Source organism: Salmo trutta, chromosome 1, assembly GCF_901001165.1.
Source record: "Salmo trutta chromosome 1, fSalTru1.1, whole genome shotgun sequence".
In the NCBI taxonomy this organism is placed as follows: Eukaryota; Metazoa; Chordata; class Actinopteri; order Salmoniformes; family Salmonidae; genus Salmo; species Salmo trutta.
This window is the reverse complement of record NC_042957.1, coordinates 40774743-40802096: the sequence shown is the minus strand read 5'-3', so window position 1 is coordinate 40802096 and position 27354 is coordinate 40774743. Positions and strand designations below refer to the sequence as shown.

Below are 27354 nucleotides of genomic sequence, written 5' to 3'. Positions count from 1 at the left end.
GAAAGTATATGTGTATTTGACCTAGTTCTGGAGGTAATGTTTGCAAAGATGCTTATAATCTATGAATATTGTTACAGTGATTAAGCCCTCGTCTCCCTGTCTCCTCAGAATGGCTCAGACTTACAGTGGGTTCAGGAGTGGGCCCAGTTCCACGCTGCCCGGGTCCGAGATGTAGAGCTCCTTACTGGACTCAGCTTCTACCACGACAGGATATCAGTAGAGGAAACACTACAGCTCAAGACATTTTTACAGACTTTCTAAGATTATGTCAGGAGGGTTTGGTACTATTTTCTTATTGGGCCTTATTACACAAATATGAAGGTAAAACATTTTAGGCTAAACGTGTAGTTCTGGATCCCATGAAACAAAAAGGTGTAATCCTTATGTTTAAGTGCATAAAAAGGAGTAAAGAGCTCTGTTTAAGTCAGAAACCGCCTGAAAGTAATTTGGCCTTCAATCTCTCAAACTTCAAACCAGCAACATTAGACATACATAAAGACTTTGTGTGGAAAAAGAAAGAAGCCATGTTATGAGTCTAATATAATGGACCTTTGTCAGTTTGGACTTTACCAGAACACTGTACCAAAAAGTCATCATTACATCCATGTACTGCTCTGCTGAATCCCAAACACCATATGTGTATGTATCCATACGAGTATGTTTTTTTTAAAGAAAGTTCTATCCAAAAGCACTATTTGCAATGGCTTATATTTATTCATTTGTTTTGTTTTTCCTCAAACTTTTACTTTTTGTAAAAACATAAATTAAACAGGAGTTGTTCAATTTGATAAACTCTTTGGTTAGTGTCAATTGATCTCAAAAAGTATTTGTGTAGTTAGACAACCTTACATTTAAAAATATGAAATGATACCTCCCAGAAACTTCTTCATCCCAGGGAAAAGAGAGGGGAACAGTCTTAAACACATTTTCATGCCATAGGATTTTATATGACAAAGTGATTACAGTAGCTGGGACATTTTCAGGAAATCTCAGACATTCTGGAATGGAAACGTTAGTATCGGCCATTTGCAGGACTGAAACACTGCCATTATTTTTTACTCTTGAGGTGTGATTTGGGGAGTTGGCTGAAAGACATGGCATTTACGCCAAAATGAGAATTTAGTGAAAAGAAAAAAGTGTTTGGTCTACAAGAACAAATAACAGAAAATGTTTATGCTCGCATTTGCCAAATGTTGTCATTGTATGTTTGACTTGATTATAGTTTTAGTTAATATTGATGTTTTTTATTGCTCTGTAACTGTAAATGTAAGGTTGTGAAGTTTGATGTCGGCAACTGGGATTAAATTATTGATAGGACTAGTGTGTTTGTATGTGCTTGTACAGTATGCATGTGCTTTGTCATGACAGAAACTGAAAGTATTACCAAAATAAGCATGACAAAAAAAATACATACATAATAAAACATCTAGATCCAGTACATAAAATCCAATGTTGTTAACGAACATTCCATTTGGAGGCAACACTGTCACAGGGAAAATCTCTTACTGTTAGTTGGTCTTCTACTGACATTCAGAATTGGAAGATGTCAGCCACTTTTTCGGAAGTGTGTCTACTAATTAATCCACAACAAGCACCTGACAGGTCAAGGGCACTGTGACATGGGTTAACCTAAAACACCTCCATTATTGTCCAATTAAGTGGCAACCAAGATTGAATTTCTCACACATCTGCCGGTAATGACAGCTATACTGACAGTGGTACACAGTTCCCTACAAAGAATGGGCAGGAGTGACCTTGGAGACTCATAAAGTGTCATTTTACACAGCAAGACAACAAAACATCTCGCAATGGGATTCCAACAACACTGGGTAATTTGACAAACATGTCTGCCACTGCTACACTCAGCAGCCCCCTATAACTGGCACTCAAAGAAAATAAAAGGAAGAAGAAATTGCACGCTCGTCCACTTCAACAAACCTCATTCACCTCCGCTCTGTAAGGCTGCAGTTGTGTGACAGCAGGAAGGAAGCAGAAAGTGAAGTGTGTTTCCACTGTTGCCTTGATTGCCTCTTCATAAGAATCTGTCTCTCAGGGTGACCACTCATAAGCACAACGCTGCACTGAGGTAAGACCCTTTCATCTGACTCACTTTCTGGGGGAGATGCTGTTTTAGGAGGACACGGTTCATGCAGCTGGTAACTGTTCTTCAGTATGTGCCACCATTAATTTTCATTGTTAGATTGGTTTGCCATAACGGCATTTTATAGATAAAATAAAGAAAGTAGCGTATTCCTTGAGGTGAACTCCTCAAGGCCTTGTCAGCTTGGTAGTCTGCTTAAATTTTGCTGAATGATGATTAGGAGTCAATCCTTCCAGTGGCGTCCACAGTTTAGGCCTATTGATTGACTGTCATTCCTGTGTATTTCGTTACTACAATGTTCAGCAGTACGCTAAAGAGGTATATGACCTACAGTATCTAAAGGGCAAGGATTTGTCTTAATGACTGTGAGCATTGTGTTTGACATATTTTATTCTCAATCTGGTGCAAAGCAATGCATAGATTTCTATTGTGCTTGTTAAATTTGATATCACTTTGTGTTATCAAAGTCATACCATTAAATATCTCCATTACTAAACACTTTAAGCATGCCAGCAAGCAATAATTTCAATGGGGGAAAGGATTGACTATTTTATTGAATGGTAGGTTACTATTAGGTATCAGATGTTTCCATTGTCTAGCGTACACAGAGATCAATGGCCACAGTTCTGTATGAGTGTTGAGTGAATGTTATCATTGTAAATGTATGTGGAAATATGGGGGTTATCTGCGAAAGCTGACCAGGACTGCCTCAGCTGACCAAACACTAGCAGTACCAGACAGGTCAAACAGTCACAAAGCTCTGTGTTTGCACTGTGTGACCAGACAATAGACTTTGAGATCAAATAGCTTTCAATAGTGATGAGGCAATGGTTAACTAAGGGTCAGACAGAGACAGACTATACTGAACTAGGAGCTCCTCTTGTGGGAGGAACAGTGTTGGGGTCAATTCCATTTCCCTGGTGGGAAATTAGTGAATTGAAAAGGAATTTCCCCCAACCCTGGGTGAGAAATGCAACCTATTCCGAGGATCTTTATTTGGTATCTGTGGTGATCTTTCAATATGCAGAAAGGGTGGAGTCGTCTGTTGCTATGTACATCTCTTTGGCAGAGTTGAGCGGTGCCTGTATCGGTTAGTAGCAAGCTAACTCAGGGCTTCCAGGAAACATCTATCTGCTAGGGAAATGTGTCAGAGAGCCCCATGTGAGTTTAGTGCAGTTCTCACAGCAGACACACACACACACACACACACAAACAAGTAAGGTGTCCTCTTACTGTCACTACTGTGGTGGTATGCGATCGGGTCACTGTCACTTCTGGTAAGTCATCATCCCCGTTTAACCACACTTAAGCTGAATCATGGTGGTCTAACTTGTGCCTGTATTCATGAAATGAGTGCGCTTCACCATGACAGTTAAAATGTCAGTCAGTTTGCAACTCAAATTTAGCACTGCCAATGGCATTGAAGTCAGACTAAAGCAGGGGCTCCCAAGTTTTCTTTGCCCTTGCGACCCCGACCATGTGAAAAAATATATATAATTATTATTATTAACAGTTGACTTTTTTACTTGGGTCTATGGCAGTCAACTGAAAACATTCTAACAGTACTTCTGATCCTCTTCTCAACTCACCATCACATACGTTTATTGTGGGACTATGACAGTCAATTGCAAATGAGTCTGACATAATGTCTCTTACCTCACCACCACCAATGAGATGGGTGTGCTTGATACATGTCATGTCAGAGCTTCTCAAAGTTAGGGGATGTGGTCGACAGCACACACCTCATCTCTGCAGTCACATCCGACCTGGATCGATATTTAGTTTTAATACAGACAAGAGCACTGAATCCAGCTTCACAGAGATCTGAGCTGGTGAAGGGTAGGCTACCATGAGTTTGATGGTGCTTTCAAGACAATTGGGAATTCTGAGAAATATGAGGTCAAATCATGGCTTTAGTGATATTTAGGTCGGAAAGACAGAGCTCTAGAAACATGCCAGTTGGATGAAATTCAAAGCAATCTTCCCAGTCAGAGCTTGTTTCTTTCCGAGTTCCCAGTTGTCTTGAACGCACTAAAGTCGGAAGTTTGACATTTCCGAGTTCCCAGGTGTCTTGAACTCTGCATTAATGATCAGAGGGAGACGGCAGGGTATTTATTCCCTTTTGAGTCAGGAACCAAAACTCCTTTGTAGCGACCCGAGAATTCATTGTCTGCAGCATTTGGTCACATGACAGCTCGATCAACTGTTCGATTTCACTTACCAGCATGTCGACTGAACTAGGATCACAGTCAAACGAATTGGGAAGTAGTTCCCAAAGTGCTCTTCCAAGCATTGGAGGTGAGCAGTCATCACTCTTGCGGGACACAAGAGTGCTGTTTTCTGTTATTTTCTTTTCATTACACAGAAAGTCAACCAAGTCTTTTTATTTTAGTATTTTTTTTACATCCATTGTGAATGACAACCATTCTTCTATCAATGCAAAAAATTGTTCCAACACTCCCCCTTAATAAACGCCAAGCCTCGGTGTGAAATAGAACATTGTCATGCTCTGATCCCATAGCGCCACATAGTTTTGCTAACAGGCGTGTTTCCGTTTGGAGTGCATAAGCTGGAGAGTTTTTGAGTCGTTCAGTCAGTTTCCTCTTGATTGCTAGCAATAGCATGAATTCTAAGTTTAACACTGTTATCTGACAAAGGTACTGATGTGAGTTTCTGTGCTTCTTTCTGTGCCTCTATATACACATTGTTTTCACCAGGGGTGCAAATTTGGTTTAAGAAGTGGGGGGGACAATTGAAAAAATAAAATGTATCCACTCAGATAAACACTTCAAACAGCCTACCCGACCGCTCGGAGACGTCCGCATAGTCCTAAACTGGGGGGGACAAAAATGCAATTTCAGAATGTGTGGGGGGGCCATGTCTCCAGTGAAAGTTGCGCCCCTGGTTTTAACCATATCAATTGCAGGGTGATCTCAAAGTCTCTGCAAGAGTGTGGGGTTTCATAGCGTAGCAGGCATAGCCATTCACCGTGGGAATGATTCAAGAGCAACTGTCAAGTACGGCCTTTTCCCATGATCTAAGGGCACTCTCTGGTTGAATTGTATCTTTTAGATTTGAACAATTTTCATTTAGATTTTTAAGGTTAACCACATTACAATGATTCTGAGATACAAAGATGATATTATTAACAGAATGCCAAGAGTGTGCAAAACTGTCATCAAGGCAAATGGTGGCTACTTTGAAGAATCCAAAAAATCTCAAATTTGTTTAACACTTTTTTGGTAACTACATGATTCCATATGTGTTATTTCAAAGTTTTGATTTCTTCACTATTATTCTACAAAGTTGCGGCAAAATGGCTTAAGGACAACAAAGTCAAGGTATTGGAATGGTCATCACAAAGCCCTGACCTCGATCCTATGGAAAATTTGTGGGCAGAACTGGAAAAGCATGTGCGAGCAAGGAGGCCTACAAACCTGACTCAGATACACCAGCTCTGCCAGGAGGAATGGGCCAAAATTCACCCAACTTATTGTGGAAAGCTTGTGGAAGGCTACCCAAAATGTTTGACCCAAGTTAAACAATTTAAAGGCAATGCTACCAAATACTAATTGAGTGTATGTAAACTTCTGACCCACTGGGAATGTGATGAAAGAAAGAAAATCTGAAATAAATAATTGTCTCTACTTTCTGACATTTCACATTTTTTTAAATAAAGTGGTGATCCTAAGTGACCCTAGACTGGGAATTTTTACTGGATTAAATGTCAAGAATAGTGAATATGTATTTGGCTAAGGTGTATGTAAACTTAGGACTTCAACTGTGTACACATAGTTATATATAGTGCATTCAGAAAGTATTCAGACCCCTTCACTTTTTCCACATTTTGTTACTTTACAACCTTATTCTAAAATGGATTATATTACTTTTTTTCCCTCATCAATCTACGCACAATACTCCATAATGACAAAGTGAAAACACGTGTTTTGAAATGTTTGCAAATTTATTAAAAAACAGAAATACCTTATTTACACAACTATTCAGAACTTCTGCTATGAGACTCGAAATTGAGCTCAGGTGTATTCTGTTCCATTGCTCATCCTTTAGATGTTGCTACAACTTCATTGGAGTCCACCTGTGGCATACTCAATTGATTGGGCATGATTTGGAAAGGCACACACCAGTGCATGTCAGAGCAAAAACCAAGCCATGCGGTCGAAAGAATTGGCCGTAGAGATCAGAGACAGGATTGTATCGAGGCACAGATCTGGGGAAGGGTACCAACACATTTCTGCAGCATTGAAGGTCCCCAAGAGCACTGTGGCCTCCATCATTCTTAAATGGAATCATTTTGGAACCACCAAGACTCTAGAGCTGGCCACCCGGCCAAACTGAGCAATCAGGGGAGAATGGCATTGGTCAGGGTGGTGACCAAGAACCTAACGGTCCCTCTGACAGAGCTCCATAGTTCCTCTGTGGAGATGGGAGAACCTTCCAGAAGGACAACCATCTCTGCAGAACTCCACCAATCAGGCCTTTATGGTAGAGTGGCCAGACGGAAGCTACTCCTTAGTAAAAGGCACATGACAGCCCTCTTGGAGTTTGTCAAAAGGCACCCAAAGGACTCTCAGATGATGAGAAACAAGGTCTGATGAAACCAAGATTGAACTCTTTGGCCTGAATGCTATGTGTCACGTCTGGAGGAAACCAGGCACGGCTCATCACCTGGCCAATACCATCTCTACAGTTGAAGCATGGTGGTGGCAGCAACATGCTGTTGGGAGGTTTTTCAGCGGTATGGACTGGGAGACTAGTCAGGATCGAGGGAAAGATGAACGGAGCAAAGTACAGTGTGATCCTAGATGAAAACCTGCTCAACAGTGCTCAGGGCCTCAGACTGGACAATGAATCTAAGCACACAGCCAAGACAACACTAGAGTGGCTTCAGGACAAGTTTCTGAATGTTCTTGAGTGGCCCAGCCAAAGCCCGAACTTGAACCAGATCGAACATCTCTGAAGAGACTTGATAAAAGCTGTGTAGCTATGCTCCCCGTCGGACCTGACAGAGCTTGAGAGGATCTGCAGAGAAGAATGGGAGAAACTCCCCAAATCAGGTGTGTCAAGCTTGCACTGTCATACCCATGAGACTCGAGGCTGTAATCGCTGCCAAAGGTGCTTCAATAAAGTACTGAGTAAAGGGTCTTAATACTTCAGTAAATGTGATATTTCAGTTGTATTTTTTAAAATAAATTTGATAAAAGTTCTAAAAACCTGTTTTTGCTTTGTCATTTAATCCATTTTAGAATAAGACTGTAACGTAACAAAATGTGGAAAAAGTCAAGGGGTCTGAAGACTTTCTGAATGTATATTTTTTATTTGTATTTATTAGTATTTTTTACATTCTCCCGCGACCCCATTTTCCTAACAGACAAGCCCTAGTTTGGGAACCTCTTGGTAAAGACAGCATTTGAAAAACAGCTCTTGAAAATGCCTCATAAGAACTTTACAAACCCAACTTCAACACCCTGCACCCCAAAGAAACAATGTGGGAGATATGTTTGCATAGCAACAACTGGAGTATAACTATATTATTATACCATTACTTTTGACTGTCTTGAAACATTTAAATAATGCTCAATCATTAAACATGATTTGATAAAAGAAAACAAAGCTTCTACTGGTTTGTTACACGCTCTCTGCTACAGCCCTTAAAACCTGTTGAGGCCAGGGGGCAGGATCTTATCCCGGTATTGGGATTCATTGTCATGTGACCATGGCGGGGAATTCAAAACTGCAAGAGTAATCATTTCAAATAATCAAATAATCAACTATTTTCCTCCATTTGAAAGATATATCTCCTAAATCTAACCACGCTGTCCGATTTTCAGAGGCTTTACGGAGAATGCATAAAGTTAGGTTATGTGAGGAGAGTACATTGACAATAGCTGCGTGTAATGTTTAGCCAATTCAAAGAAGGGCATCAACAGACAGAAAACTAGCTAGAATTATGCACTTACCTTTGACAATCTGCATCAGATGACACTCATAGGACATTATGTTAGACAATACATGCATTTTTAGTTCCATCAAGTTCATATTTATATCCAAAAACAGCATTTACAGTCGCGGTGAAATTCAGAATTTTTTTCGGCTCGAATGCTCCCAGTGAATCCAGCATTACAAATCACGGAATTACTATTCGAAAACATTGGTAAATTATAATATTGTCATTCAAAGAATAATATATTATCATCTCGTAATTGCTACCGAATGGCCAGATCTCAAAATAACTTTACTGGGAAATCACATTTTGCTATAAACTGGGTACTATGCTAACAACATAAGCTAAGCTATAAGCTAAGCTAAGCTAAGCTATACCGTTAGCATTAACATCATCTAATATCGATAATAACATTCTAAATATCCCCTTACCTTTGATTATCTCCATCAGAAGGCGATCCCAGGTCCAGAACAAATGTGGTTTCTTTTGACAAAGTTCATAATTTATGTCCAAATAGTTAGCGTTCAGTAGGCTCCCACAAAATGAGGTGGGCAGTGTAAAGTCACGCCGAAAAGCTAAAAAAAAACTAGTAAATAATCTATTTATGTTTGTTCAAACATGTCAAACGTTGTTTAGCATTAATCTTTTGGTCCATTTTTAACGTGAAACATCAGTAAACATCAGTAATATTTTCACACAACCTATCAAGTGTCTAGAATAAACGATTATGACAAAGACACTCTTCTCAGATTCATGCGCAGGCGCAAAAAATGAAGTGATGACGTGTCAACTTGTAAGCATTCTAATTCGGTCTGTATTCATGACAGATGCTTCCAACAACTTTCTAAAGATCGTTGACATCTAGTGGAAGCAGTAGGAGTTGCGAACTGAATCCTTTCTCACTGTGGTATCTATAAAACAATGACACTAAATAGTACAGTCACAAAATTCTCATTTTTTTAAATCTATTTTTCACAGGTTTTTGCCTGCAATATGAGTTTTGTTATACTTACAGACACCATTCAAACTGTTTTAGAAAATTCAGAGTGTTTTCTATCCAAATCTGGTAATAATATGCATATCATAGCTTCTGAGTTGGTGTAGGTGGCAGTTAAAAATGGGCACATATTTTTTCCAAAATTCTCAATACTGCCCCCGTAGCCCGTAGAGGTTAAGATTAAAGGTCTATTTGACCACTGATGGACAAAGTGCAGCCTGCCTTTAAAAGCATATAAGGTTGATACCTAGTCAGAGTCTCCTGTCCACTCCCTCTCTGAGACATGAGGATAAAGCTTCCCAAATGGAACCCTATTCCCTATATAGTGCACTTCTTTTGACCAGGGCACATATGGCTCTGGTCAAAAGTACTGAACTATATAGGGAATAGGGTGCCATTTGGGACATAAAGACACTGCTGCTTCCCCTTTGGACCCTAATCACATTTGACACTGATTGTTTACAGTGGCCCTCTGCTGCCTTGGCAAATGGCAGAGACAGACCTTTATCTACCAACACAGGGTGGCATCCAGTCACTGATAAGCTCTTTCCCCCTTTCTCTCCATAATTCACATCCCCACTTCCAAACAAAAATATACTCGCTCTGAGAAAATAAAATGGATGCATTGGTCGTTAATAATGCAGCGGTTGGCATTTGGTTGACGTGTGTGTGTGTGGTCCTGCTTTGGGCTGCCTTCAATGCAGCATTGCTACAGTACTGTTACAGCGGTAGGCAGCTTGCTGTGAGAGGAGCGTTCTGGGCCCTGTGGCCGGTCCAAATGTGATTTACTATTCTGAGCAAAGCACTGTGACTTTGACATCGTAGGAGGAAATGAATGTACAGGAGTCAGGAGGAAGGGCGAGATACGTTCAATTCGTTATCAAATGAGTCTGATACTGTAGCACTTTCTACGCACAGCATCTAATTCTAAAGTATATCATATGACATTGTAATTCTGTTGGTATTTTACTGTTCTGCCTTAGTGAGTGGGCCGTTATTGGGAGGACTACAATGACTGACTGACTGGTTGCTCTTTTCTTGTCTTAGTGAGTAAAGTGTACATTAGTCATCGGACTTTGAGGATCCTTGCAACTATAGGTCAAAGTTTACGCTCCCTGTCTGTCACTCTTTAGATGGATGCAACACTATGGAGGGGCTAGAGAGCAGCGAGTAAGAGGTGGGGCTGGTCACCGGAGCAGAAACATTGAGGACCAATCCATATTGAGGTCTGTGATGCGAAGCGGAGAGAGCTTCTGTGAATATCGTGACGGAAGATGGGATGTCTTTGACTGTGCAGCGAAATGAACATGACCTTCATTCTGCCCTCAGTCTGGTAACAAGTGAAGACTTTGTCCAGCTTGTAGAAGCATCCGGTACCCAATAGAAAGAAACAGAAGGTGGAACAAAGGGAGGAGAGAGAAAAGGAGAGACTAGAGAGGTAGAGTGGGGAAGAGAGAAGAAGAAAAGAAGAAAAAGAAGAAGAGTACAGAGTGGAAGTGAGAGAGAGAAAGAGACCCATTTTTCAAGATGGATCTGAGTCTGCTCAAGGCTCTGGAACGAGAGAAGGTTCTAGAGGTTCTTCAGAGGGACAAACTTCTGCGCAGCACGGAGGAGGACAGGATCAGGTAAACAATATTATTCACATTACTTAAGCCAAGTGTTTCACATTTACTGCATGAACACTGTACAACAACTCCCCTTTGAGGGGTTTTCAGGATCTGTGGAGACTGTGACAAGAACAATGATGCCCCTCAAAATAGGATTCATAGTTGTTGTTTTATGGTTTATTAGAAATTATATGAGGCAGTCAATCTGAATGAATGCAGCAAAGCAGCTACTTCAAAAATGTACAGAAAATACGGCTGTAAAGAGGACTGTAAGTACAGTTGTTAAAGCACTGCCATCGCTACTGTAACTCCCCCTGCCACCATCTGCTTTTACAGGAGGCTGAAGATGGAACTACAGGACATCCGGAGGAAAGGTGCAAAGAGTTTTGCCCGGCAATACAGCGAGAGGACGTGCGCTCGTTGTCAGAGGCCACTGGGCAAGTTCTGGAACTCGGGCGCTGTGTGCCGAGGCTGCAGTCACCGCATCTGCAACAAGTGCCGTGTAGGCGTGTCCGTGCTGGACTGGAAATGCACCGTCTGCCACGCCTACAGGTAGGACGCATGTCAATGCCATAACATAGATGTCATGTCAGCGCCGTAACATAGACTTTTATGTTGTTACTATAACATATACTTCTATGTTAGTGCAATAACATACACTGTCGTGCCACAACATAGAATGTCAGCACTATAGCCGTGGTTGACTGTAAAATTGACTAACATTTTTATTGTTGTTATCCTCTAATTCTTATCAATAAGGCGTTTTAACTTGTTAAGAGAATTAACTGACAAAAGGTACAGTATTTCCTTTGTAATCTAAACAAAGGTTAATTAATCTAAAATCCACTTCTCAGAGAGGTGAAGTTCCGGTCTGGGGAGTGGTTTGTGGAAGAGAGGGCCAAGAAATTTCCACCTGATGCAGGTTTGTTTCCTATACTCCTCACGTGCCCCATTCACTCATAATTAATATGCATAATTCACTCATAAATAATATGCCTTATATATCAACAAATACAGCTATACATTACTTGTTAAATAATACCTCATACGGGAAGATGTATTTTCAGTTGTTTGCTTAGTGATCTTCTACATCAGCTGACTTTGACTAAATAATGCATTGTTGCTTCTCTGCTACGACATTGCCTGGGAGAGTGGGAGAAAGTCCATAACAGCAATAATAAATTGTGTGTATACTCAGTGCTGTTTCCAGACATATGCAACATACAATGCCTTCAGAAAGTATTCACACCCTTAGACTTTTTCCACATTGTGTTGTGTTACAGCCTGAATTTAAAATGTATTAAATTGCGTTTTTTTTGTCACTGGCCTACACCATAATGTCAAAGAAGAATTATGTTTTTCTGAATTTGTACAAATTAATGAAAAAAATGTGCTTAAGTCACATAATAAGTTGCATGGACTCACTCTGTGTGTAACAATAGTGTCTTACATGATTTTTGAATGACTACCTCATCTCTGTACCCCACACATACAATTATCTGTAACGTCCCTTAGTCGAGCAGTGAATTTCAAACACAGATTCAACCACAAAGACCAGGGAGTTTTTCCAATGCCATGCAAAGAAGGGCACCTATTAGTAGAGGGGTACAAATAGAAAAACATACCTAGAATATCCCTTTGAGCATGAAGAACTTTTTAATTACTCTTTGGATGGTGTATCAATACACCCAGTCACTACAAAGGAAACCGCTCAGAGATTTCAGCATGAGGCATGGTGACTTTAAAACTGTTACAGAGTTGAATGACTGTGATGGGAGGAAAGTGAGGATGGATCAACAACACTGTAGTTACTCCACAATACTAACCTAATTGACAGAGTGAAAAGAAGGGTTGGCAGGAAATGCCAACAACGAATCATACTCATGCATAAAAAAAACGAATAATGAAAGAAAAGCATTGTAAGTTTGAATTTTGTAGTTAGTGTGGAGAGGTGGAAAAATTGTTATTGCTCAATAATGAGAAACCTGAGGATGGCAGGAGTGTCTACAGAGTCAACTATCTGTCAAATCTTTAATCTGGGCCTAGAGGTAAAACATTTTGTCCTCAGGCCTGGAGGGAAGCCAAAGTCATTCCACTACCCAAGAGTAGTTAAGCGACCTTTACTGGTTCTAACAGCAGACCTATCAGCTTGCTGCCAGCTCTCAGCAAACTGTTGGAAAAATTGGAAATGCTATTTCTCTGTAAACAAATTAACAACAGACTTTCAACGTGCTTAAAGAGAAGGGCACTCAACATGTACTGCAATGACACAAACGACTGATGATTGGTTGAAATAAATTGATAAGAACCTTATTGGAGCCGTGCTGATAGATTTCAGTGCAGCCTTTGATATTATTGACCATAACACATATGTTTTCGCAACAACAGGTTAAGGTTTTTCAACCTCTGCCATATTGTGGATTCAGAGCTATCTATCTAATAGAACTCAGAGAGTTTTCTTTAATGGAAGCTTCTCTAATGTCAAACGTGTAAAGTGTGGTGTACCACAGGGCAGCTCTCTAGGGCCTCTACTCTTTTCTATTTTTACCAATAACCTACAACTGGCATTAAACAAAGCATGTGTGTCCATGTATGCTGATGATTCAACCATATATGCATCAGCAACCACAGCTAATGAAGTCAATGAATCCCTTTTGGAATGGGTGGCCCGATAATAATCTGGTCCTGAACATCTCTAAAACTAAGAGCATTGTATTAGGTACAAACCATTCCCTGAGTTCTAGACCTCAGCTGAATCTGCTAATGAATGGTCTGGCTGTTGAACAAGTTGAGGAGACTAAATTACTTGGTGTTACCTTAGATTGTAAACTGTCATGGTAAAAACATATACATTCAATGGTTGTAAAGATGGGGAGAGGTCTGTCCATAACAAAAAGATGCTCTGCTTTTTTGACATCACACTCCAAAAACCAAGTCATGCAGGCTCTAGTTTTGTCTTATCTTGAATATTGTCAAGTCGTGTGGTCGAGTGCTGCAAGGAAAGAGCTAGTTTAGCTGTAGCTGGCCCAGAACAGAGTGGGATATATCGCTCTTCATTGTAATCAGATACTATGCGTGCCAGTCTTTCTTGGCTGAGAGTTGAGGAAAGACTGACTGCATCACTTCTTGTTTTTATAAGAAACATTAATGTGTTGGAAATTCCAAATTGTTTGCATAGTCAACTTACACACAGCACAAAACACTTACCCCACCAGACATGCCACCAGGGGTCTTTTCACAGTCCCCAGGTCCAGAACAAATTCAAGGAAACGTACAGTATTAAACAGAGTCATGAGTGCATGGAACCCCCTTCCATCTTATATAGTGCAAGTGAACAGCAAACCTGGTTTAGAAATGATTAAAGAAACACATCGCGACACCTCCCCCCATGTGACCTACTTGTGTGTACAGTATGTACTGACATGCAGTGGTGGAAAAAGTACCCAACTGTCATACTTGAGTAAAAGTAAAGATACCTTAATAGAAAATGATTCAGTAAAATTAAAAGTCACCCAGTAAAATTCTACTTGAGTAAAAGTCTAAAAGTTACAGTTTTGATTTAAATCTACTTGAAAATCTATGAGAAGACCTCAAAATGATTGTCTAGCAATGATCAACAACCAATTTGACAGAGCTTTAAGAATTTCGTAAAGTATAATGGGCAAATGTTGCACAATCCAGACAGACACACTGCTGTAATAGCTGCCAAAGGTGATTCTAACACGTACTGACTCATGAGGTTGAATACTTAGATATAGTGGTGTTTTATAAAAAATACAAAAATAATTGTTAAGACCATTGACTAAAAATGACAAATCCATTTTAATCCCACTTTGTAACACAACAAAATGTGGAAAAATTCAAGGAGTGTGAATACTTTCTGAAGGCAATGTAAGTGCCGCTTAGGGCCCTGCAGCAAAATTAGTAGAATTGCATGACATTAGATTTAAAACTGCTAAAAGTTCTCTCTCACCCATGGCAAAATATGTAGAATTGCAGAAAATTATAGAAACAGCCGTGTGGACTACTGTTAGCAGCTATAGCAATATTCTAATACTTTACAGATATGCATGAGACTATTGGGGAGAAACTACTGAAGTCCTACCAGAGGTTGAGGTAAGTCAATGAGTGGTCTTGATTTATTCATTTACACAAACGTATTCTATGCTGCTGTATTATGTGACCATACAGTCTGGAAGAGATATAGACACAGATAGATGCAGTTATGTACACTGAGTATACCAAACATTAGGAGCACCTTCCCCTTTTGCCCTCAGAACAGCCTCATTTTGTTAGGGCATGGACTCTACAAGGTGTCGAAAGCGTTCCACGGGAATATAACTGTAAATTGCATTCTCTGTGTGTGTTGCATTTTCTAGTCATATAGCAGTCGTGCCGCCAACCCCTCCACCCTATTGCGACGGTCTATCCTTTAGCAGATCAGGGGTAAGGTCAAATGAAGATATCCAAATTCTGTTTTGTTTCATAAACCACAATTCTGATTTGGTCTGTATTATCAATAATTTAGTGATTTGATGATATCTAGGGACTGAAAAACTCCTTGAAAAAACCCTTCACCAAGTCTATGGAGGACCTGATGGTTTCCCTCACCAGCCACATGAGAAGTAAGTGATCCGTTTCAATATTGACGAAGGTCTCTGGCAGAACAGGGCTTTTCTACTAAGAGATGAAATTATCTTTGAATATGTGTTAGGTCATTTGAAGTACATCTTAGAGAGAAAAATAGGATCCAATAAAGGATGTGTCAAAACAGCGACACATTTCCTCTGAACGTTATCACAAAACTTATCGTAATGTTGATAAGCTATCCTTATGCATAGTCATGGTGCTAAGAAAACTGCACCTAGGCAACGAGATAAGGTATGATATTTATATTTATTTGTTCACAAGCAGCACGTCAGAAGTGCTATATTATGTATGGAGATTGTGTGTGTTATTTATCCTATCTTTCGGGTTCCAGGGTTCTCCAGATCACAGGAGGATGTGCGAGTGGAACAGGATCTGCTTACAGTGTACAACAGCCAGGGACAGCGTGCTGGCCAGAAAAGCCTCTCTGACACGAACATCAACAAATCCACCAATGTAAGAGAAACCAAATAAATATCAACCCCTCAACTGTGTATAAAAGTATTACACTCTGATGTCAGAGTCCACATAAAAGAGGTAAAGCAAAGAGACCCCTCCCCCCCGCCCTACATGTGAGTGAGGTATTGATCATATTATGATACTGACAATTATTTCAGACAGGAGAGACTTTAGGAAAACAGCACTGTAACAACACCTTGTGACCTTATCAAGAGGTTCAAGCCTCTTGGTGTAATGCCTCAGATGTTGGACTGACAGACGCAGGTTCCCGGGTTCAAGTCCTGGTGGCGCTACCCCCGAATTCACTACAATATGAATAAAAAGTGTGCAATTTATAACAGACACAACTTCTCTCCTCACAGCTAACCAAAGGCCCCAGTCTTCCCAACCTGTTCAGGAAGAGCCGGAATGATGACCAAAGCGGTTCCTCATCGGGGGCTGATGAGGACATTTCCCTCGGCTCAGAGTACTTAGGGGGAAAGAGGGTCAGTTGAGTGGCCTGATGATGAAGAGAGAGAAATTAAGATGAAACCTGGTGACATAGCAGTTTATGCAAAACATCCTGTAACTTCACAATTTATTTGACATTTGATCAGATACAGATTGTTGTTACTGTTTGTTATGTGGTTACCATGTCTTTTTCATATCTTGCAAATCAGGCAGAGAAGCGAGGGAGGAATGCATCCAAAACATCTGTATGCTTAATTACATAATAGACCTGCATAGTCTATATGCTGTCATAACGTTATTTTAAAGCTGTAATATTAAGCTGTAACGTTATTTTAAAGCTGTAATATACCCTCTATTACAGGGTAGTAGTGCTAGTAGCACTGGTACAGACTGTGATCTCTTGGAGATCAGCAGTGTGATGGGAGAGCTAGAGTTCGCCATTGCCTTCAACGATATCACTTCCTGCCTGGAGATCACAATCAATGGCTGCAGAAACTTGGCCTACGGAGATGTCAAGAGGAAGAAGTGTCATCCGTAAGCAGTATTACTCAATACACTAGTTCAGGGTTTCTCGAACTCGGTCCTGGGCAACACCACCCCCCACCCCGGGGCACGTTTTGGTTTTTGACCTAGCACTACACAGCTGATTCAGATAATCAAAGTTGGCTGATGAGTTGGTTATTTGAATCAGCTGTGTAGTAATAGGGCAAAAACCAAAACGTGCACTCAAGGGGGGCCCCAGGACCAAGTTTGGGAAACCCTGCACTAGATCATAGAAATTACAGGAGGCTGGTGAGGGGAGGACGGCTCATAATAATGGCTGGAACGGAGCGAATGGAATGGCATCATGTGTTTGATGTATTTGATACCGTTCCCCTGATTTTTCTCCAGCCATGACCATGAGCCCATCCTCCCCAATTAAGGTGCCACTAACCTCCTGTGATAGAAATAGATGGCCTACCCATCATGGAACGTTGACTTGAATGGGGAGGCCCATTCTAGTAATTCGATGCCTATGATATCAGATTATTACTCTCTGTTGTATTGTGAACCATTAGCATAATAGATCTCCTTATCTTGTACTGTATGTCACCCTCATGGGCAGGTATGTAAAGGTTTATCTACTGCCAGAGAAGTCTCAGAGCACCAAACTGAAGACGACTGTCAAGAGGAACACGACGGATCCCATTTATAATGAAGTTTTACAGGTAAGGAGAAAAATCTCTGTCATATTCATTAGGAAACATTACAAAATATAGTAAAAATTGTGAAATAGTCTGCACTGTTAAGGAATCCCCTGTATTTCCCCCACCAATGTGTTGTATTCCCTGATACACAGTGCCAGATGGAGCGCCCCCTGTTGTCCAGGAGTACTCTGCAGGTGTCTGTGTGGCACTCTGGGACTCTGAAGAAGGTGTTTCTGGGAGAGGTTCTCGTCCCTCTGGAGGGGTGGATGTTTGAGGAAAGCACCACCCAGGGCTCCAGCTGGTACCCCCTGTGTCCCAAGGTAGGTTATAACTGCTGATCATTAAGCAACGTTCACAAAATACCCTTTGATATCTCTGTAAATAAATGTATTTAAACATGGTTAGCAGTGTTGGTTAGGGGGGAAAAAAACAGGTATGTCTCTTCTCTCTCTCTCTCTCTATAGCCCGAGAGCCCAGAAAGGAGTAGAGTAGAGCAGGATACAGCAGGAGAACTCCTGGTCAGAGTGAAGTTCAGCTCTATGTCCCAGCCATCCTGGGTTTGCCACACAGATGGTAGGCTGGCTCTCTACAGTTCATTGCCTCACACTTGACGCTGTACAGTGTGTTTTTACAGCAGTAGGGGTCAGATGATCCCTTATATTGAAATTAGCTTGTTTTCTTTCTTTCTCCACACAGAGGTTCACATTGGACCACATGACATTGGCCAACTGACTGTTCTCGTCACTGGTGTCAAAAACCTACCCACTAAAGCAAACACCTGTCAGAACACCTATGTTAAAGGGTAAATATATGACTAGTGTGTGGGTTTGCTGGGGTGCGATATTGTTGTGTGTGTACTGGTGTATTTTTGTTTTTACTTATGTGTGTTCATCTACTATACAGTTGTGTGTGTGTGTGTGTGTGTGTGTGTGTGTGTGTGTGTGTGTGTGTGTGTGTGTGTGTGTGTGTGTGTGTGTGTGTGTGTGTGTGTGTGTGTGTGTGTGTGTGTGTGTGTGTGTGTGTGTGTGTGTGTGTGTGTGTGTGTGTGGTAAAACAAGGAACATTCTCAGTCGTGGGGACATTTCCCACATCCCCATGATGAAACAAGCTATTTTAAGTTTACTGGTTAGGGTTAGAATTAAGGTTAGCGTAAGGGTTTAGTGGTTAGGGATTAGGATTTTGAGGATAGAACAAAATGTTTGTGTGCGTGTTTTCATCTATATATTTATCTTTATATTGTGTGTGTTTTAGGTGCTTGACTCTCCCCGGGTCCAGGGAGCTGGTCCAGAAGACCCCTGTCCTGAAGAAGAAGCCCAGTCCAGAGTGGTCTCACCAGCTGCTCTTCAGCAGGGTCACATCTTACGACCTCCAGATCTGCACTCTGGAGCTGGACCTCTGGAACCATATCCCCTTCACCTTCTCAGACCGTCTCCTGGGCTGGGTTAGAATGGAAGCTGGTAAGATGGCTACCTGTCTATCAATGACTATTTTACCTTTACAGTAGATTTGAATCAGTTTGCATGAAAATTAAAGGGCCTAACTGGAAAGGTTTGACCAGGCCTGTACAAGGGGATGAAATAGAATAGAAGTTACCAACTCCAGTTCTCCAAAATGTCAGACAGTCTGAGTCAAACATTAATGAGAATTGAATTAATCACACTAATAGAATTTAGAGAAAAGCCATCTGAGGAAACGGGTTTCACCTATTTCTTTAGGTATTGAGGGAACTATCTTCTGCATATCCATCCCCCGCTCTCTCTGGGGAGTCTATGTAGAAAACTATGGGAGAATATCAATTGCATACAGTGCATTCTGAAAGCATTCAGAGCCCTTGACTTTATCAACATTTTGTTACGTTACAGCCTTATTCTAAAATGGATTAGATTGTTTTTCCCCTTATCAATCTACACACAATACCCCATAATGACAAAGCAAAAACTGTTTTTTAGAAATATTTGACCATTTATCATAAATAAAAACAGAAATATAACATTTACACAAGTATTCAGACCCTTTACTCAGTACTTTGTTGAAGCACCTTTGGCAGTGATTACAGCCTTGAGTCTTCTTGGGTATGACAGTACAAGCTTGGCACACCTGTTTTTGGGGAGTTTCTCCCATTCTTCTATGCAGATCATCTCAAGCTCTGTCAGGCTGGATGGGGAGCATTGCTGCACAGCTATTTTCAGGTCTCTCCAGAGATGTTAGATCGGGTTTAAGTCCAGGCTCTGGCTGGGCCACTCAAGGACATTCAGAGACTTGTCCCGAAGCCACTCCTGCATTGTCTTGGCTGTGTGCTTAGGGTCATTGTCCTGTTGGAAGGTGAACCTTCGCCCCAGTCTGAGGTCCTGAGCACTCTGGAACAGGTTTTCATCAAGGATCTCTCTGTACATTGCTCCGTTCATCTTTCCCTCAATCCTGACTAGTCTCCCAGTCCCTGCCGCTGAAAAACATCCCCACAGCCTTGTTTCTCATCATCTGAGAGTCCTTTAGGTGCCTTTTGACAAACTCCAAGCGGGCTGTCATGTGCCTTTTACTAAGGAGTGGCTTCCGTCTGGCCACTCTACCATAAAGGCCTGATTGGTGGAGTGCTGCAGAGCTGGTTGTCCTTCTGGAAGGTTCTCCCATCTCCACAGAGGAACTCTGGAGCTCTGTCAGAGTGATCATCAGTTTCTTAGTCACCTCCCAGACCAAGGCCCTTCTCCCCTGATTGCTCAGTTTGGCCGGGTGGACAGCTCTAGGAAGAGCCTTGGAGGTTCAAAACTTCTTCCATTTAAGAATGATGGAGGCCACTGTGTTCTTGGGGACCTTCAATGTAGCAGACATTTTTGGGTACCCTTCGCCAGATCTGTGCCTCGACACAATCCTGTCTCGGAGCTCTACGGACAATTCCTTCAACCTCATGGCTTGGTTTTTGCTCTGACATGCACTGTCAACTGCGGGACTTTTTATTTAGACAGGCGTGTGCCTTTCCAAATCATGTCCAATCAATTGAAATTTCCACAGGTGGACTCCAATCACGTTGCAGAAACATCAAGGATGATCAATGGAAACAGGATGCACCAAAGCTCCATTTCTAGTCTCATAGCAAAGGGTCTGAATACTGTTAATTTTTATGAATTTACAAAAATATATAAAATAACTTTTTGCTTGTGTAGATTGATGACATTTTTTCAAATCCATTTTAGAATAAGGCTGTAACATAACAAAATGTGGAAAAAGTCAAGGGGTCTGAATACCTTTCGAATGCACTGTACCTCTTGCCTCTTTCTAAAAGCCCAGTGGATGAGGAAGCTAGAGGTCTCTCCTCTCTGACCTTCCCCAATGGGTTTTGAGAATGTGAGGAGAGAGGACGTGAGGAGTATGCAATTGAGATTCTCCCTGTTTGTGAGAAGACGCTAGGAAGGACTGATGTCACTGACCTTGCACTCTCTGTTAACCCTGTGTCTCCCAGGGTCATCATGGCAACCGGTGCTGCAGATGCCCAACATGTGGCATGACTTCAGTTTACCCATGCAAGCCAATGTCAACAGCAGGAGAACATGATGTCAACAGAAAAGGCCATACTTTAACGCTACCTTTAACTCCATTTGCACTGACTTTCAGGCCTTCGCTTTGTGAAAGTCCATCCAGTTAGATATTTATGTACCATTTGATGACTTATGTATTAAAGGGATGTTCCACTCAAAATGAAACCTGTTGTTTTTATATTTGTGTTAAGGGATGTTCCATTCAAAATACAACCCAACATGTTTTTATACTTTCCTTGGGACATCAAAAACAACTGAGGTAAATGGGAAATCATGTTAGATTGTATTTTGAGTGGAATATGCCTTGTGCTTTAAGCATGCTCACCTGATGACATTTCTTTAATGAGTCATTGTGAGGTGACTCTATACAAGTGTTTTTCTTTCATTCCTTCCCTTAGTTTCTTCTTGTCCTTTCTATTTGAGTTTCTGTTATAATAAAAAAGGAACATTTGCCTCAAGTCAGTAAGACAAAAATCAAAGTGAAATCATAATCTTTATTGCCAATATGTTGAACACCTCGTTCTAAAATCCAGTTTAAATAAAGGACAGCGGCTGCACTGTGCATCGTCATCGGTTACAAGGTCAGTAAAAACTAGTCTAGTACACATCCAGAGAAAGAAGAGTCAATGGCGAGATGGGACTGAAGCCTCAAGCGGAACATCCAATAGAAGGCCTCTAGTGGGGTTACAACCACCACCATGTGCTGAACTGGTTGAAATGTCATAACTTCATTTCAACTAGTTTCTGGTTGTAATGACAATGTTTCAACCAGTTTTGGGTGATGTCATAACATACTGACTAAAAACATATCCTCTTATCCCTCGCTTAAGAGTGACGTGATTGGGAACAAAGGGAAAAAGTAAATGTTTTTGTATAAGCACAGTGCTCCTGGAGAAGATGCATCTATGCCTCGGAAATTCTGCTAGCTACCGTGAACTGCATGGCAAAAATCTAAAGTACCTATAGGATCTCCTTATCCTGATTTGATGACATGCAACAGAATATTTAATTAAAGGCCCAGTGCAGTCAAAAATGTGATTTTCCTGTGTTTTAAATATATATTTCCACACGGAGATTGTAATAATACTGTGAAATTGTGAAAATGATAAGTTTGAAAAGACCACCTGAAATTTTAGCCTATTGTTGTGTGATGGAGCTTTGGCCTTTCCATGGTGACATCACCATGCAGTAAATTAGTTAGTTAATAGACCAATAAGAAAGAGCTAGTTTTTCATCTCCACTCAGACCACTCCCAGACAGTCCTTGCAAAATTATTGCTTGAGAAATTGATCTTTGCCCATATTAATTTAAAACAATCACAGTACTTAAATGATACCCAGAAATAATTTCATATTGAGATAAAAAGGTCCAATGCAGCCATTTAAGAAAACAAAGTTGTAATAATATACAAATAAATCTCTTTAATTTAATGATCTAAAAGAAAACCTTATGAAACAATTATTTTGGTCGATATAGAACCTTTGATACATATAAATGTTCTCATGACCATTAGAATAGCAAAAATATACATACCAAGATTAAATGATCCATATACCGTATAAATATTAAACTATTCATGATTTGCAAGCTACTGTAGAACAATATTAAACAAATGAAGTGTTCAAAATATAATGGAAAAACAGAACATAGTACACTTTTCTGAGAGTAAGAGTAAAAGTTTCATTATACTGTATTTTCCCCTTTCTGAGTGGTCCCTTTGAAAAACAACATATTGCCCTTTTTCAACATTCACACAACATTTAAGAAAATCAAAAGCGAGGGTTTAGTCCCACTACTCATCATCACACCTTTGGTTAAAAACAATGGTGATTGTATGTAATTAAATGCGATCAAAACAAAGAAGATTTGTTATGCTAAAAGCAAAGAAGATTTGGCACTAGTATGTTTTCTTACAAGAATGTGAAAAGCCCCCCCCCGCCTGACAGTTTATTAAAGTTGTAAGTTAGGGAGCTAAAGGGGTAACTACTGTAGTAAAAGTGGCGATGCAGATGTGTGTCACTCACTCTTTATACTGCTCTTGTAGGTGTGATGAATTCACTAATGTAAGTCGCTCTGGATAAGAACGTCTGTTAAATGACTAAAATGTCAAATGTTTGTGCACTCAAGTGCATGTGTGTATGTACAGTGTGTCTGTCTCTGTGTCTGCGTGTGTGTGTGTCTGCATGTGCGTGTAGCAGTGGCGGGATTAGTTCAGACACTATTCAGAAAGGGTACGTGGCTGTGAGGCCCTCGTGGCCTAGGGGAAAGGGCCCTCTTATAAGGCCTCAAACTCGTCGATCCTCTGCTTGGTGTTGCCCGATCGGATCTGCCGCAGGGTCTTGTACTTGTCCCGGCCGGCGCGCACATTCTCTGTGTGGAGCAGGTCGTTCTGGGTATGCTTAGTGTTGTCACGCGCCTGGGCCAGCTCCGAGCTCAGGGCCTGCAAGGAAGAACAAGTCAATGAGTCAACAAGAAGTAAACAAGGGAAGAACAAACCAAGGACATACTTTAAGTCAACAAGAGGACAACAACTTAACTCAAGCTGTACTAAGAGTAAGAGGGGGAAATGTCCTAAGCTCACCCTGGGAATAGGGTGGGTCTAGGACAGCAGATACATATAGGTTGATGTGCTACTAGTAATACAAAACTCAAGACAATGATTTAATGAATTAATCAAATCGATCACTCAACCCATCAACCAACCAACCAACCGATCCCTGCAAACTCACACAGCTCTTTGCGAACTCCTCTCTCTTACCATAAGCTGTTTCTGCACGCGCTCATTCTTCTCGGCCTCAGTGAGACGCTCCTCCTCCAGGCGGTGGTCGTTGAAGCCCTCATTCTGCAGGTCGGCGCTGTAAGTGCTGTTGTTCTCTTCACTGTCGTGGTCGTTCTGCTCCTCCGCCACAGTCATCACCTCGTGGTTGTCCACGAACATGGGCACCTCCACAAACATGGGGGGAGGGGGTGGCGGAGGAGGAGCCGTCATCACCATGTGCAGCTCCTCCTTGGTCTTCAGCAGGTCGTCCTGGGCCTCCTGGGCCTGCGGGAAGGGACGGGGATGGTGCTCACAGAAGTTATTAATACAGAACACCCTAGAATGCCCCACATTACAATGCAACCTTCAATATTAAGTGACTGTGTGTGTGTGTTGGCACCTGCGAGCGTGTTTGCACATCCAATTGTGCGTGCATACATACATTAGGTGTGCATGCGTTTGTTCACGTGTGTGTGTGTGGGCGACTCACCCTGTGCTGCCATGTGTCGGCCTCTTCCTCCTTGCGTCTCTTGGCCTCCTCCAGCAGGGCGATCTTAGCCGTGTGCTCGGCCAGCTCCGCGGCCTGATGGAGAGAACAGAAGAGAGGAGAGGAGGGAGGGAGGGAGAGGACTTAAACATCTGGGAGAGAGAAGGACGACGACGGAGGAAGAGGAGGGCTACAGGCCACAGACAGTCAGGGTACAGTAGACAAAGGACTACAGGTCTGTGGGAGGGGATGGAGAAAAAGAGGGGTGTACGGGAGTGTGGAGGAGGACTACAAGTTTTAGTGAGGGCGAGACATTTGGAGTAAAAGGTGAATATTAGGACAGAGATGGATGGACACTGTGTGGGGAATGTATAAGTCACCTTCCAGAAGAGCGAAAAGAGAAGCTGAGAGTACTGTGGTGCAGTAGAGTGAGTAGGCCAGTCTGTCTCAACATGTGCTAGGGCTAATAATCTGGTGATGAGGTATAATGATTTCAGTGTGGGCCACCATCGTTTGATTTGATTTACTAGGACCCCCATTGGCAGACACCAATGGCGACAGCTAGTCTTACTGGGGACAGACAACGAAAAAGACATTGCAGACAAAAGACTAAAATGTACATGCATGTAAAAACATTAACATGTAGTGTGTGTGCATCTATCAGTTACACATACGTCAGTACATACACACAACAAGTGGGTCACATGGGAAGAGGCGTTGTGCAGTGAGGTGTTGCTTTATTTGTTTTTTTTAAACCAGGTTTGCTGTTCACTTGCACTATATAAGATGGAAGGGAGTTCCATGCATTCATGGTGCTGTATAATACTGTACGTTTCCTTGAATTTGTTCTGGACCTGGGGACTGTGAAAAGACCCCTGGTGGCATGTCTGGTGGGGTAAGTGTGTGTGGCAGTGCTGTGTGTAAATTGACTATGCGAACAATTTGACATTTCAACACAATGTTTCTTATAAAAACAAGAAGTGAAGCGGTCAGTCTTTCCTCAACTCTTAGGAACTGTGAGAACTTGCTTTGTGGCATATGGTGTCAAAAAACCAGAACGTCTCTTTATTAGGGATAGACCTTTCTCCATCTTTACAACCATTGAATCTATATGTTTAGACCATGACAGTTTACAATCTAAGGTAACACCAAGTCATTTAGTCTCCTCAACTCATTCAACAGCCACACCCTTCATTATCAGATTCAGCTGAGGTCTAGAACTTACGAAAAACAATGTTCTTAGATTTAGAGATGTTCAGGACCAGTTTTTACTGGCAACCCATTCCAAAACATACTGTAACTCCAAAAAAACATGGACACACATGCTTTGTTTAATGCCAGTGGTAGGTCATTGGTAAAAACAGTAAAGAGTAGAGGGCCTAGAGAGCTGCCCTGTGGTACACCACACTTTACACGTTTGACATTAGAGAAGCTTCCATTAAAGAAAACCCTCTGAGTTCTATTAGCCCTGAATAGCTCTGAATCCACAAAATGGCAGAGGTTGAAAAACCACAAGTTCAACGCATAAGTTCTCAACAACAAGTTATGGTCAATAATATCAAAAGCTGCACTGAAACCTAACAGTACAGCTCCCACAATCTTCTTATTATTACATTTCTTTCAACCAATGATCAGTCATTTGTGTCAGTGCATTACACATTGGGTGCACCAGAGTGGAGAGGCCTACAGTCACGGTCAAATATATTGGCACCCTTGCACTATTCAGAATTTCTTCTCGAATAAGTTGCACAGGACCAAGAAACACAAAACCGAAACAAATTTCAATTCAAACGAATTTGGTTGGAGGCAGGTAATTCTCGTTCCCTGTGTAATTTCTCACCCATGGTAAATTGCAGGTGCCTACAGGGTAAAAATAGCCCTTCAACGAGTTTTGAAAAGAGAAAACAGTACATTACACTCCATTGTAAAGTGCAACGATGACAATATATACACTGCTCAAAAAAATAAAGGGAACACTTAAACAACACAATGTAACTCCAAGTCAATCACACTTCTGTGAAATCAAACTGTCCACTTAGGAAGCAACACTGATTGACAATACATTTCACATGCTGTTGTGCAAATGGAATAGACAACAGGTGGAAATTATAGGCAATTAGCAAGACAACCCCAATAAAGGAGTGGTTCTGCCGGTGGTGACCACAGACCACTTCTCAGTTCCTATGCTTCCTGGCTGATGTTTTGGTCTCTTTTGAATGCTGGCGGTGCTTTCACTCTAGTGGTAGCATGAGACGGAGTCTACAACCCACACAAGTGGCTCAGGTAGTGCCGCTCATCCAGGATGGCACATCAATGCGAGCTGCGGCAAGAAGGTTAGCTGTGTCTGTCAGTGTAGTGTCCAGAGCATGGAGGCACTACCAGGAGACAGGCCAGTACATCAGGAGACGTGGAGGAGGCCATAGGAGGGCAACAACCCAGCAGCAAGACCGCTAATTCCGCCTTTGTGCAAGGAGGAGCAGGAGGAGCACTGCCAGAGCCCTGCAAAATGACCTCCAGCAGGCCACAAATGTGCATGTGTCTGCTCGAACGGTCAGAAACAGACTTCATGAGGGTGGTGTATGAGGGCCTGACATCCATAGGTGGGGGTTGTGCTTACAGCCCAACACCGTGCAGGACGTTTGGCATTTGCCAGAGATCACCAAGATTGGCAAATTCGCCACTGGCGCCCTGTGCTCTTCACAGATGAAAGCAGGTTCACACTGAGCACATGACAGACGTGACAGAGTCTGGAGATGCCGTGGAGAACGTTCTGCTGCCTGCAACATCCTCCAGCATGACCGGTTTGGCGGTGGGTCAGTCATGGTGTGGGGTGGCATTTCTTTGGGGGACCGCACAGGCCTCCATGTGCTCGCCAGAGGTAGCCTGACTGCCATTAGGTACCGAGATGAGATCCTCAGACCCCTTTATGAGACCATATGCTGGTGCGGTTGGCCCTGGGTTCCTCCTAATGCAAGACAATGCTAGACCTCATGTGGCTGGAGTGTGTCAGCAGTTCCTGCAAGAGAAAGGCATTGATGCTATGGACTGGGCCGCCCGTTACCCAGACCTGAATCCAATTGAGCACATCATGATTCGCTCCATCCACCAACGCCCCGTTGCACCACAGACTGTCCAGGAGTTGGCGGATGCTTTAGTCCAGGTCTGGGAG

General features: G+C 41.8%; 3 protein-coding genes across 5 annotated transcripts in view; 2 read left to right on the top strand and 1 right to left on the bottom strand.

The window, feature by feature from the left end:
* Positions 1-1317, top strand: part of LOC115195902 (ectonucleotide pyrophosphatase/phosphodiesterase family member 1) — a 75881-nt gene extending 74564 nt beyond the window's left edge. For both annotated transcript variants that reach the window (XM_029756249.1, XM_029756254.1), the window contains exon 25: positions 109-1317. In XM_029756249.1, coding sequence (XP_029612109.1) covers positions 109-261 — 153 coding nt within the window. In that variant the 3' untranslated portion in view covers positions 262-1317. The remainder of the gene's footprint in view (positions 1-108) is intronic.
* A 706-nt stretch (positions 1318-2023) lies between these two features.
* LOC115195922 (synaptotagmin-like protein 3) lies at positions 2024-21105 on the top strand. Of its 2 annotated transcripts, XM_029756274.1 has the most exons (16): positions 2024-2086; positions 10194-10685; positions 11004-11219; positions 11522-11589; positions 14732-14783; positions 15047-15113; positions 15214-15292; positions 15649-15770; positions 16136-16258; positions 16585-16757; positions 17329-17431; positions 17563-17730; positions 17875-17983; positions 18107-18212; positions 18662-18867; positions 20865-21105. In XM_029756274.1, exons 2-16 carry the CDS (start codon positions 10588-10590, stop codon positions 20954-20956), a joined length of 1782 nt encoding a protein of 593 aa, XP_029612134.1. In that variant the 5' UTR covers positions 2024-2086; positions 10194-10587; the 3' UTR covers positions 20957-21105. The 2 variants fall into 2 exon arrangements, with proteins under 2 accessions (XP_029612134.1, XP_029612143.1); XM_029756283.1 differs by lacking the exon at positions 2024-2086 and having other exon boundaries at positions 10110-10685.
* A 309-nt stretch (positions 21106-21414) lies between these two features.
* The window catches only part of LOC115195913 (radixin), a 60461-nt gene continuing 54521 nt past the window's right edge, over positions 21415-27354 (bottom strand). The window contains exons 13-15 of the mRNA XM_029756263.1: positions 24189-24281; positions 23699-23983; positions 21415-23380 (exon numbers count right to left, since the gene is read on the bottom strand). Of these exons, the coding sequence (XP_029612123.1) occupies positions 23216-23380; positions 23699-23983; positions 24189-24281 (543 nt within the window). The 3' untranslated portion in view covers positions 21415-23215. The remainder of the gene's footprint in view (positions 23381-23698; positions 23984-24188; positions 24282-27354) is intronic.